General features: G+C 35.0%; 1 protein-coding gene across 1 annotated transcript in view; it reads right to left on the bottom strand.

Moving 5' to 3' along the window:
* CFTR (CF transmembrane conductance regulator) overlaps positions 1 to 12,450 on the bottom strand; it is a 184,276-nt gene that overhangs the window by 126,577 nt on the left and 45,249 nt on the right. Inside the window, exons 4-9 of the mRNA XM_055283782.2 lie at positions 11,098 to 11,313; positions 7,850 to 7,939; positions 6,802 to 6,965; positions 5,536 to 5,661; positions 1,898 to 2,144; positions 150 to 242 (exon numbers count right to left, since the gene is read on the bottom strand). Coding sequence (XP_055139757.1) covers positions 150 to 242; positions 1,898 to 2,144; positions 5,536 to 5,661; positions 6,802 to 6,965; positions 7,850 to 7,939; positions 11,098 to 11,313 — 936 coding nt within the window. The remainder of the gene's footprint in view (positions 1 to 149; positions 243 to 1,897; positions 2,145 to 5,535; positions 5,662 to 6,801; positions 6,966 to 7,849; positions 7,940 to 11,097; positions 11,314 to 12,450) is intronic.

Raw genomic sequence — 12,450 nt, 5'->3', positions numbered from 1 at the left:
CTTCTTAATCTAGAAAATAAGTGAGTGATCCTCCTTCCAGTTCTACCAGTTATATCATCATTCTAATTTTATTCGCCATTAGGATGAAATCCATATTCACAAAGAAGAAAACAGGTGTTTACAGCAAACAATTTTTTAAAAATTCTGACCTCCTCCCAGAAGGCTGTTACGTTCTCCATCACTACTTCTGTAGTTGTTAAGTTATATTCCAATGTCTTATATTCTTGCTTTTGTAAGAAATCCTATTTATAAAAGAGAGCAAAAACATATTACAGAATCAGAATAGCATTAATGCATTATTACATCTACTTTATACTCTCATTGTGCTACATCTTATATATGAATTTTAATAATGAAATAGTAATTATTTCTTAACAAAACAATTTTATTACAGTGTTCTAAAGTTAATTTGCCAAGCACTAGGATTCATCGTATTTGAAATATACTCTCTAAACATATGATACTTTATAAAACTTTTTATACATTAGATTTAACATACAACTGATTCTTCCTTGTACTATTACATGCTAACCTTAGTGATGAATTTATAAAGCAACCCTGAATTACCCACTAAGGTGCCTTAATCCAACATTAGATGGAGAAAAAAATGAATGTCTTCATCTTAATAGCACCCTCCTTATTAAGGGCCTCATTAGCATCACTTCTGTGGGTTAAGGAAGCATGTGAAGGCATATAACTAGTTTTAAGGCATCAAACTGTGATTCTAAAAGAAGGGCTCTATTAGAGACTCTAAATCAGTTTTCCTAGGGAAGGTACGAGCATAAGGAAGAATTAAGTCCACACATCCTGAAGTCTTGGCCATAAGAAATAATGAAAAAGCCTGGTCCTTGCCTCGCTTCTTCATTTTCTTCTCTGCTCCTCTCTACCTCTCTTTTGGTTTCTCTCATTTTCTCCCAGTTTGGTTTTCTAGATCTGTTTCTCTGTCTCTATGCTCCCATTCAGTGATTCTCCCCAGATCTGTTTCTTCTTTCTTTCTCTCTCAATGGGTTAACAGAAGACAAGATGATTCCCAGAGCTACTTACTATGATTCAGAGCTAGATTCACCACTTTGTCTAAATCACAGATCTCAAACTCACTTAGTCTCAGACCAAATAGGTGATATAATTAAGAAAAGGGACTGAGAAGAGAGCGTGATGAACTGGAGAGGGCACGTGCTCTGTGAGCAGGGAGCTGTCACAGCTTGTGGAAAAGGAGGACGCAGTTGACTAGTTATTCCAATTCTTCAAAAGAGGCTGCACACATGAGTGTGTGTGTTTATGTGTGTGTGTGTGTTTATATGTGTGTGTGTGAGACATCTCCCAATTTTTAATTGCTGGCAACCAATACAAATTTTTTTAATGAAAGGTTAAATAAAACAGGTCTAGGAGCCAAAATTAGTTCTATGGGCCACCATTTGCAACCTCGGGCCTAGATTTAAAAATGCCAGAACTACCTAAAAGTGGCTCACCCTTCTCTCTCATTTTTATTTCTGTCACAGTGACTCATTTTCTGGGTTAAATATTTAAATAAACAGCAAAAAAGCATAAGTATTTATTTGCTTCTTAATCATACACAAGTTTATCCGATTAGCTTTGTATAAATTGTGTCTTATCATCTGAAAACTTTAGAATTTCTCAAAGCTGCTAGCTACATCAGTATTATTGGGATTTTAAGATAATTTGGCATAAAATGCCACTCTCATCCGTCATACTGTCCAGAGAAATGCTAGGAAAAGTTTAAGGTGAACATTCCTAGTATTAGCTGGCAACTTTTATAACTTCCTAGTGAAGGAAATTTCTTTTTCTATCTTTTTGCACATTTGCAAAGTTCATTAGAACTGATCTATTGACTGATTATTTAAATCATAGTATATAATGCAGCATTATGGTACATTACCTGTATTTTGTTTATTGCTCCAAGAGAGTCATACCATGTTTGTACAGCCCAGGGAAATTGCCGAGTGACCGCCATGCGCAGAACAATGCAGAATGAGATGGTGGTGAATATTTTTCGGAGGACGATTCCTTTGATTAGTGCATAGGGAAGCACAGACAAAAACACCACAAAGAACCCTGAGAAGAAGAAGGCTGAGCTATTGAAGTATCTCACATAGGCTGCCTTCCGAGTCAGTTTCAGTTCTGTTCTATAAAAAATAATAATAATAAAATTCAGGATGTTATTTTATTTTTCAAATATCAGGGATCTTGGAATGTAAGATCTGAGCATGGTCTCTAGAGTCTTTCTGCCTATATTTTTGACCTGGCTCCACATCGTATGACCTGTGTGACCTTGGGCATGTTATTTAATCTCTCTGGGCCTCAGTTACCTTATATGAAAGGATAACAATGAAAGTACCAGTGTTTTGCACATAATACTTGTAAATATTATTTTTAAATTATAATTAATAATTTGTTATTAACATTATTATGACATTATTTTTAAACCTTTACTTCATTATTAACTTGTAAGATTAGTTAGACTAACCATTTTTTGCTTGTTGGTTGGTTGGTGTTTTAAGTAATTAAGTATGGAAATGAGAACAACGTTGCAAGATTTATAAAGGAAAAAGACAATTCTGTGATTGTCTAATGGATTCTTAACACTTTGGAAATTCTAACTTGGCTTTGAGGAACATTGAAAATAACATATAAGCTACAGAGAAGTGGTTCTTAAGCCTTAGCATGTGTAAAAATCACCTGAAATGCTTTTTAAAAATACAGTCTCAAGCCTGCCTCTTAGAGATACTGATTGAATGAGTCTCAGTAGGTTTCCAGGATTTGAGTTTGAAAAAAAAAAAAAAACCCAAGTGGTTCTTTTAATTCAAGTTGCAGGTGGGTTTTGAAAAATTATGAGAGTAAATACTACATCTTCTCTGTCTCATTTCAATATAATTATTTGCAATCACATTACACTACATGTTCAATCTTCTAGTCTGAAATGCAAATGGAAATTTTTTTTTAATACATATGTGAGGCTTCAATGCTCCAGGAGACAGAAAACAGGGAGTGCAGAGGACAACACTGCCTTCAACTCAGTCCCAGTCTTTCAGAAGCCATACAAATTGGAGTCACTTGTGATTATCCCCACCCAGCTCTTGCCCAAGGAAAGGTCAACCAGGATACAGAGAGAGGGCTCTGGTGAAAGGGGGCAACAGCTGTGCCACGGCATAGTGCGTGTGGGTACCTGGCATTTGGGCATTAGTTCTTCTTCCTTGTATAATTCAGAAAAGCTATTCTCATTCTCAAGTGCAGAACTAAGAGGGAATCTTTTTTTCCATTTTTAGTCTGAAAAGTAAAATGTAATCTGAGCACATTGATGAAGAAAATGGAGTTTAATGTGCCCAACCCGGATTGCAATTCAGTCTATTTAGGTCTAATGTTTACCAATTTCAGTAACTTGATACTGAAGACAGATTATGATTTTGGCATCTCACCTGGCTTTGAATCCTAGTTCTGCCAGTTACAGCTATGCCATCTTAAGCAAGTCACTCTTCCCTCTAACTTTACAGAATCCACCTCTATAGAAGGAAAACATGTCATCTCCTTTGTGGAGCTGTTGCCAAGATTAAATAGCACAGTAGAGATCTATATTTGAATTTACAGTGTGTGTCCTTTCTCCTCAACAAGAAAAGGAGTAACATGGACTAGGCTGTTATTTATAAAATGATAGAAAATACTTTTTATAAAAATGTTAAATTTGTTGAACTGTTGTTGAAATATATTAACTAGAGTTGAGAAAAATGGGAAGAATAGGTACTATAAGAAAAAAAAAATGGATCCAAGAACATTTGTAAGAATCACCCAGAAAGTAGATTCTCCATAATATAATCGCTAACATTTTATGAGTCATAAAAATATTATATCAGTTTGTTATTTTTAAAATTGAAAGTGACTTTATTACTAAAGAGCAATAAAAGAGTGGATTTTCAGAGAGCTTTGCACAGCCTTTTGACCAGTACAACAGTGGCCCAGGCTGAAGTAATCACTCCTTTGATGTGAATTCTGCCAATCTCTTCCAGAACATTATATTTACTCTCTTGAGTAGGAGCAACTCTTGCTGTCCCATATATACGTCAACACTTTCTAGCCTTTTCGAGTGACAATTTCATGCCAGATTATACAGGTTACAACCAAACATTCGCTATATATCAAACAGAAATTCCAAGTAAGGGGGATAGATTTCATCTTTTGAGGAAGAGGGAACAATAACAACAAAAACCAAAGTAAAATCAGCACCAAGAATGACCCAGCCATGAGTTTATCATGAGTTTGAGAAAACCAGACCCTCTGATATCCTTGTCATCACCCTTGCTATATATGTGTTTGCAGGGAGAAGAGTAATGCAGAGGGCAAGTGTGATGGAGCACTCACTTGTTAATGAGAAAAACAACATCTAACAATTGAACAATTCCCCCAAGAACTTCTTTTCTGGAAAGACAATGCAATTCCCTTCCTGGATTTATCTTGAAGGGCATAACAAAAACAGGTGACCAATAATGTTTTGGAAATAAATACTCTTTTACTCTTTCTATTTACATGGCAAAGGACTTAATATTTCAGCATTTCTTTTGTTGTTCCAATCACACACCTGCAGCTCAGTTACCATTGTATACTGGACTCAGCAGCCTGAATTCCTCATAACCCATATTGACACCATCCAAAAGGGTACTTCTCTTTTTAGTATATTTTTCCCTGTGAAATTCCCATGTGCTGAAATTATTTGTTCCTTGAACAGTGTATCAACTTTCACTGAGTCTCCTAGAACCTTTTTTGATTGGAGTTTGTAGAACATGGAGCTCAACTGAAGAAAAATGGTCTCATTGCTACAGAAATGCTGTAGTTTATATCTTGCCCAAATTTATCTCAGTAATCATATCTCAGTCTGTGCTGTACTTTCTTTGTTAGATATAATCTTTAATCAGTGGAAGGTTATATGAGGTGAAAGAACACTAGAGATAGGTGCCAAGTACTGATTCTATCTCAGGAGGTAGCTTTCATTACTTGAACTGACTTCATTTCAAGTGGAGGATTTATAGGAACCCAATCTGTGAATATTACCCTATGTCATTCCCAAGTTAAGGAAGAGCAAACATATTCTAACCAAATACAATTTTTTTCATGGTTAATATACCATAACACATAAATTAAGATATAATAATAGAGAATCATTTATTTGGTTCAGAATTGTATACTCTACCAGTTTCATCTGAGTTACCAATCAGCCTTCAGTATCTTGATAATTATTTTAAGGAAATAAATGTATTGAGCAGCAGTGAACTTATGTAGGAAATTCTTTAATACTGAATCAATATAATATACTTGCAGCGCAAAATAACACCCTGGACCAACTACATAAAATTACAGCCCACGAAAGTGAATTTATGCAACTAATGCATGAATACTGACAGAACTTAAATGCAATCATTTGATTGTCAGAAACATCAAATATGAGGTGGAAGTCTACCATGATAAACATATTTTAAAAAAATTAAGGACAGAATTACTAACAATATTGAAATTATTGGAACAACTTACTGTCTTAGGTTTTCAATCATTTTTTCCATTGCTTCTTCCCAGCAGTATGCCTTAACAGATTGGATATTTTCAATCATTTCTGAGGTAATCACAAGTCTTTCACTGATCTTCCCAGCTCTCTGATCTCTGTAAATCAATCAATCAATCAATCAATCTAATAGTAAAAACAAGTCAAATTATCTATTAAGAACTTCTCAAGGTTTTAAGTCATATTTCTTTTATTCAACAGATGGGCATTTATTTTATTATCAAATAGATGGTAACAAAAATAATGACTACTGTTTGGTAAATGCCTCCTATGTGCCAGACGCTGTACAGACTCATTCCATATGCTATCTCTATCCCTTATGACAGCCTATGAGCGGTAGGTATCTCTATTTTAGAGATGAAAAAAGCAAAGACTCAGTGAGGTGAAGTGGCTTGACTAAGGTCACATAACTAGTAAGTATGTAATCTGGGATTCAAACAAAGTGCTATTTGACTCCAAAACTTAGATACTTTCTGTCATACTCGAGCTGACAAACTCAAGCCCTTTATCGTAAGCAGTGACTTGTGTAAGTCATTCATTCACTCGTATCAGTTATTCTGTAACACAAAGTAACTAAGGCTCTGGTGTGATGATCTATAAACCAGAGTAGTAAAAGCTAATAAACGCTACACAAAAATTAGGTATTCCCTTTAATTCACATAAATGTTTTCTCCTTTTTTACCTGTTTTATAATCTACAAAAATGAACTGAATCAACATATTTATAAAGAAATTCTAGAGACTGACAAGCAAAAAATGTACCATTGATACAGGAAGTAATATTTACACCATCTTAGAAAGTCTTTTTTAGGCCGGGCGCGGTAGCTCACACCTGTAATCCCAGTACTTTGGGAGGCTGAGGTGGGCGGATCACCTGGGGTCAGGCATTCGAGACCAGCCTGGGCAACCTGGTGAAACACTGTCTCTACTAAAATACAAAAATTAGCCGGGTGTGGTGGCATGTGCCTCTAATCCCAGCTACTCCGGAGGCTGAGGCAGGAGAATTGCTTGAGCCTGGGAGGCAGAAGTTGCAGTGCAGTGAGCCGAGATCGTGCCACTGCACTCCAGCCTGGGTGACAGATCTAGACTCTGTCTCCAAAAAAAAAAAAACAACAAAAAAAAATTTTTAATGACACTGAAGATCACAGTTCTATGTATAGAGCAGTCCTGGTTTTACTAAAGTGGGCTTTTTGAAAACATAATTTTTAAAACTTTCAAGCTATGAAAATAGGTTGCTACCTGTACTTCATCATCATTCTCCCTAGCCCAGCCTGAAAAAGGGCAAGGACTATCAGGAAACCAAGTCCACAGAAGGCAGAGGCCTGTAACAACTCCCAGATTAGCCCCATGAGGAGTGCCACTTGCAAAGGAGCGATCCACACGAAATGTGCCAATGCAAGTCCCTGGAAAATAAAAGCACAGCAAAAACAGGTGTCATTTTATCTTCCACCCCTAGAAACTAACAATCATATATGAAAGAAAGCGAGTAAAAAGAGCTTATATGATCAAACACTTCGTGGTTCTGAGCACACTAAAATCTAGATAATCATTACATGGAGCACATAGCAATGTGCTTAAACATTCTACACATAGAATAGCTTTTCCCAAAGAACAAATTTCAAGTCAGTGCATTTTTAAGCATATTTTTATTCAGTGGAATTGAGATTGGACATCTTAAGTATCATGTCCAGGTTTTAAGTAACTTACTTCTTTTTGCATAAAGCAAGAACCACAGCATAGAACATGAGAGAACAAAGAACTCTCTCCAGAGACTCAATCCACACAACCACAACTCTGTCATTTGACAGAGACATTTAGAATAAATATTTGCTCAATTCAACAGTAATTAATTTTGTACCAGCTGTGGGTCCAATGCTGTTTTAAGTACTAGATATGCAAAGATAAATAAAACACATTATCTGTCCCAAGGACCTTGAATTTATTTTTCACATAAGACAACACAGAACAAGAATTGCTCAGAGTATCATATCCAGCCAAAGTATATAACAGATTTAAAGTTTTAAAAAGAAGCAAGGTCTGATAAGAATAAAGTTTTGAAAAATCTTATTAACAACAGGCTAAGGTGCCTTTGAGTTGGGTGGTTCTACCAGACCCCAGAATGGTGCTCTGCTATAAAATTGACCTTTCTCAGTTTCCAGAATAGGGAAGCTAGAGCTGAGCAAGATTTAACCACTAATTACTATTATCTGACCCAGGAAAACTCCACCTTTCCAGTTGTATAATTTATAACAATAGTGCCTAAAAGATTAAATCAATAGGTACATACTTCATCAAATTTGTTCAGGTTGTTGGAAAGGAGACTAACAAGTTGTCCAATACTTATTTTATCTAGAACACGGCTTGACAGCTTTAAAGTCTAAAAGAAAAATGGGAAGTTAGATAATTTCAACAAACAAAATACAAATAAATTATAAGTAACATTATAATATGACTGAGTAATTCAGTTATTATGCATTCATTATTAAGTAAAGGTAATGAAAATTATGTTCTATTCATCTAGCTTACTATCTTCTCAGATTCATAAATGTTTCTTTCAACAGTCAATATTATACTGGCATGCTTCTAGTTGTTTTATTTTCCAGCATCTAGAGAGAAATAATTATTTTTTCTCCTCACAATGAGAATGATATTATACTTAAATACCCATTTATATCATGTGGGAGTTTTTCATTTTGTTTTAAAAGATAGAGCCAAAGGCAGTGAAATTCGAAATTAAGCCTTGGCCTTGAATTTTTCATGTAGTCCTATACTAACTCTTTTGAATAAAATTACTTTTAAAGTCAATAAAAGTATATGATGAATAACTGAATAATTAATACTTTTGTGAAAAAGTTTATTAATACAAAATCCTTAAATTTTACAAAGAAAAAATGCAATGCTATACGAAACATAGTTAAGCAGGTAAATTATTTTTTATCTACTTATTTATCTACCAATTAAATTTACTTAATTAAAATTATAAAGTTGACAAATTAATTATGATTATATTAGATCAGAGTCATACTTTGCCTATAAAACTGAAGAATTGATTTGCTATTAGATCACTTTGACTGGGAATTATCTAATATTAGTTTCAAGTGAATCCCTCACATATTTGTTGAGCATTTAGTAAATGCAAATCACTCTACTTGATGCCTCAGGGATTATTAAGATTTATTAAAACACAATCCCTTCTTCAAGGCGACCTAGTATATAAATAACTAAATATAATATGATAGATGAGTTAAGGAAGTAGAAAGTAATAGGGTAGTTAAAAGAAAGTTAAAACTCCTGGTTAGAAAAATCTGGAAGGATTTTCTTGAGGAGTTAGAATTTGAGATGGTGTAGAATAATAAATAGTGCACAGATAAGCAGAGAAAAGAAGGAATCAAGGCAGTGAATTCCAAAACATTATCAGAGCAATGTGAAGTGGGGGAAAACCACTGAGCTAAATTGCACATAACTTAGTAACAGGCTTAGTCTCGAGTGACTTTGCGTTCTGCACAAGGCTTAACATGGAGCTGTGTGCACAGTAAGGGCTCAATGAATATTTTTATTAATTTATTTATCTCTGCATTCTTGAAAAGTATAGGCAAAGCTCAAGTTTGTTTGTATTTAAATTCATTATTTAAAGTAAAATGTTGCAGAATTTGGAACAAAGCAGAGAAGAGCTCTGTTACAAACTTTGGAACATTGTAGGAAAGGTCCCACATATCCTGGCCATGAGGATGAAACAGGTCAGATATGGGAAAGCATGAGACCTGGGAAGAGTAAACACAAGGTTCACATTAGGGAGCAAACCAAAGCCACGTGGAGATAGGATTGCCTTCTTTGGTGATGATGCCATTGTAGGCCAATAAGTGTGGCTAGAGAGATAAAGCAAACTGGGCAAGAACACAGATACACAATATTGAGAAAGGAAGACAAATACAATACCACCTAACTTTTTATCAATGAATCTGGGTCTGAAAGCACCTATATCCTGTATTTGTGCTAAATGTTACATATGGACTTGTTTACAAACTAACCTGCCCCTTATTTGATCTCTACCCCTGTTAAGCCCATGCCTGTCTCTTCCTGCATTACAGTCTGCCCACTAAATATCAGTACTCTATTGTCCCTAGTGGTTGGACAACCCTCCAGTTCAGAGATCGTGATTTACCTATTTTAGAAATGTTGAAGCAGTGTTCACACCATGTTCTGTACTTTTTAAATCTTAGTTTCCTTATCCATAAGATAGGGATAATAGTACCTACCATTAATAGTTGTGCGGAAGATCAAATGAGATAGTGTACCCAATCGCTTAAAAGTTTGTCATGCACATCCTGAGCTATTATCATTACGATAACAAGCACTTTCTATAAACATTTATTAAACTGAATTCAACTTTCTCTCATATGCCAGCTGTGTAGATTCCACATTCTGAATGATATCTAACAATGTCTTCACTTATGTAAAATGTTCAGATTGAAATAAAACATTTGTTGACTTATCACATGTTTTCCTGGTACTTGTGAACTGATGAGATTGCAGCTGAGGTGATAACTGTGGACTCTGTTTTTTTTTTTTTTTTTTTTTTTTTTTTACTTCTGCCTTCATAAAAGGCTTTTTTGAACAATAGAGTATGGTTATGAAGGTTTTAATTGACCTTGCAGGTATATCTTAGAAGTGTTATGGGTTATTTGCTAGAGGCAGATTTCAGATCTATGCCCTTAAAAGCTAAGTATTTAACATATAACGTTTTTACATTGATAAAAGAAAAGAGAGAAGAAGTGTAAAGCAATATCCAAATGCGTCCATCAAAAACAGCTTTTTATAATGACTTTGCAGATCCAAGTTAGTCACACATGGTAGTGAATCAGGATGATGCAAGCACATGCCTTTGAAACAACCTTAAATTGTGTTTGTAAGGTAGCTAAATGTTAATTAGAATTCACCTAAATGATGCCTTGGCAATTTGGTCTCTTGTCTGGACAATACACGCAGAAAAGCAGAGTAGGTTCTTATGGTTTCAATGCACGTGCTGTTCCAAAAACTTTAAATTTGTAGGGCTCATAGGATGATAAAAATCCAACTCAAAATAAGGCAGTGGATGCTACTACTTACGACAACCAGTTAAGGTGAAAACTTTTATTGTTTGGGTTATCATTAACAATCATATATTATACTCTTCTTACTGAACGTAAAGATATGTGGCATTGTACTATAAGATGATATTTTGTCACTTTTATGTAGGCTGTGTGAGTCATCTTAACAGGAAACCATGGATTCCAAAAAAATGATAACGATTAGGAGAAAAAAAAAACTACAACAGAGGCAGTTTACAGAAGATACTCCATAATTATCAGTTGAAGTTAATTAAATTAGCAAGGATAATTAAGAGCATTAATTATTCCTGCCATTTATTTAATAGGCATACTAAATTAATTTCAGCATTTATCCCTTACTTGTACCAGCTCACTACCTAATTTATGACATTAAAACATGTACGATACAGAATATATGTGCCATGGGGCCTGTGCAAGGAAGTATTACCTTCTTATAAATCAAACTAAACATAGCTATTCTCATCTGCATTCCAATGTGATGAAGGCCAAAAATGGCTGGGTGTAGGAGCAGTGTCCTCAGGATAAAGAGAAGGCACAAGCCTATGCCTAGATAAATCGCGATAGAGCGTTCCTCCTTGTTATCTGGGTCATAGGAAGCTATGATTCTTCCCAGTAAGAGAGGCTGTATTGCTTTGGTGACTTCCTGCAAAAGGGAAAAACAGAGAAATTAAATTTCATTTCTTTCTCATAAAATACCCTGATAATTTCAACACAAGACTTTTCATCTTTAGAGGAGAATTAAAATGAGTTTATATAGAGGGTCATACCATATGTGAAACTCTTAGCACTATTTTCAATATCTTGGTACTTTGAAATAAGATTTGGGATTTGTTACAGCAAAAGTCAGTGGGAGATGAGTTTACATATGAGGTATTTTAAGTTAAACAGTGAATAGTGGCCATAAAATAAAAAGTATAGTTTCTGAAATGGTTTAATTAGTAACATCTAAATAGCACTTAACAGTTTCTAAAGCATTTCCCTTTTTTATTTTTCATAACAACTTTCAGTATCAGAGTGGGCTTTTTTTTTGTTTACTATAGAGACTTTATTTGCTACAGAGTAGGCATTATTATTTTCACATGGCAAATGAAGAAACTGAGGCGAAACAGACCAAGTGACTTGATGTAATTTTAAATTAGAACTTTCAAAAGTGTTTTGTGCAATGGCATTATTTTCAGAATGAACTTAGCTTCTCAAGGCAACCACATAAAGCAGAGCTGGCAACGGGAGGGAGGAGCACACCAGCACTAGTGGTATTTAAAATCAGCCACTTCCAATGCTAGTCACTTCTCAGTCAGCAATAGGAATGGACTTTGGTGAAGGAGTTTGCCAGCAGCCAAACCCTCAGGCCAGATTCCAATGACTCCTGGACTCCTCAAAGGCCCGTGAGTCAATGAGAGAGAGCAGAAGTTATGTTTTCCCAAATATACCTCATCAGGGTCCTCAATCGACTACTAAACCAAATTGTCCATCAAATTTATTACCACTTCTCCTGAATACACAGGAATAGATCTGAATCCAGGGATTTTGAACTCAGGAGGTCTAATTCTTACCCATCTTGTTAAATTGACTTCAAAAGGGAAGGACACATAATTCCTCATTTTGTTTTATAATGACTTAGTAAAATAGGGATCAGAGGGTAACCCTGAAAGGAAATGATGTTATGAAAATTAGTTCCATTTAAAATATATATTTCCAAGAAAGGCTGCCCCCTAACTCTGGTATTGCCAAGCATTATTCTGCCTCATCCCTTAATTTTATGGGTTTTTGTCCATTTTCT

This window comes from Symphalangus syndactylus, chromosome 6 (assembly GCF_028878055.3).
Source record: "Symphalangus syndactylus isolate Jambi chromosome 6, NHGRI_mSymSyn1-v2.1_pri, whole genome shotgun sequence".
NCBI classification, from domain to species: domain Eukaryota; kingdom Metazoa; phylum Chordata; class Mammalia; order Primates; family Hylobatidae; genus Symphalangus; species Symphalangus syndactylus.
The sequence above is the reverse complement of the archived record's forward strand: the minus strand, read 5'-3'. Positions and strand labels throughout refer to the sequence as shown.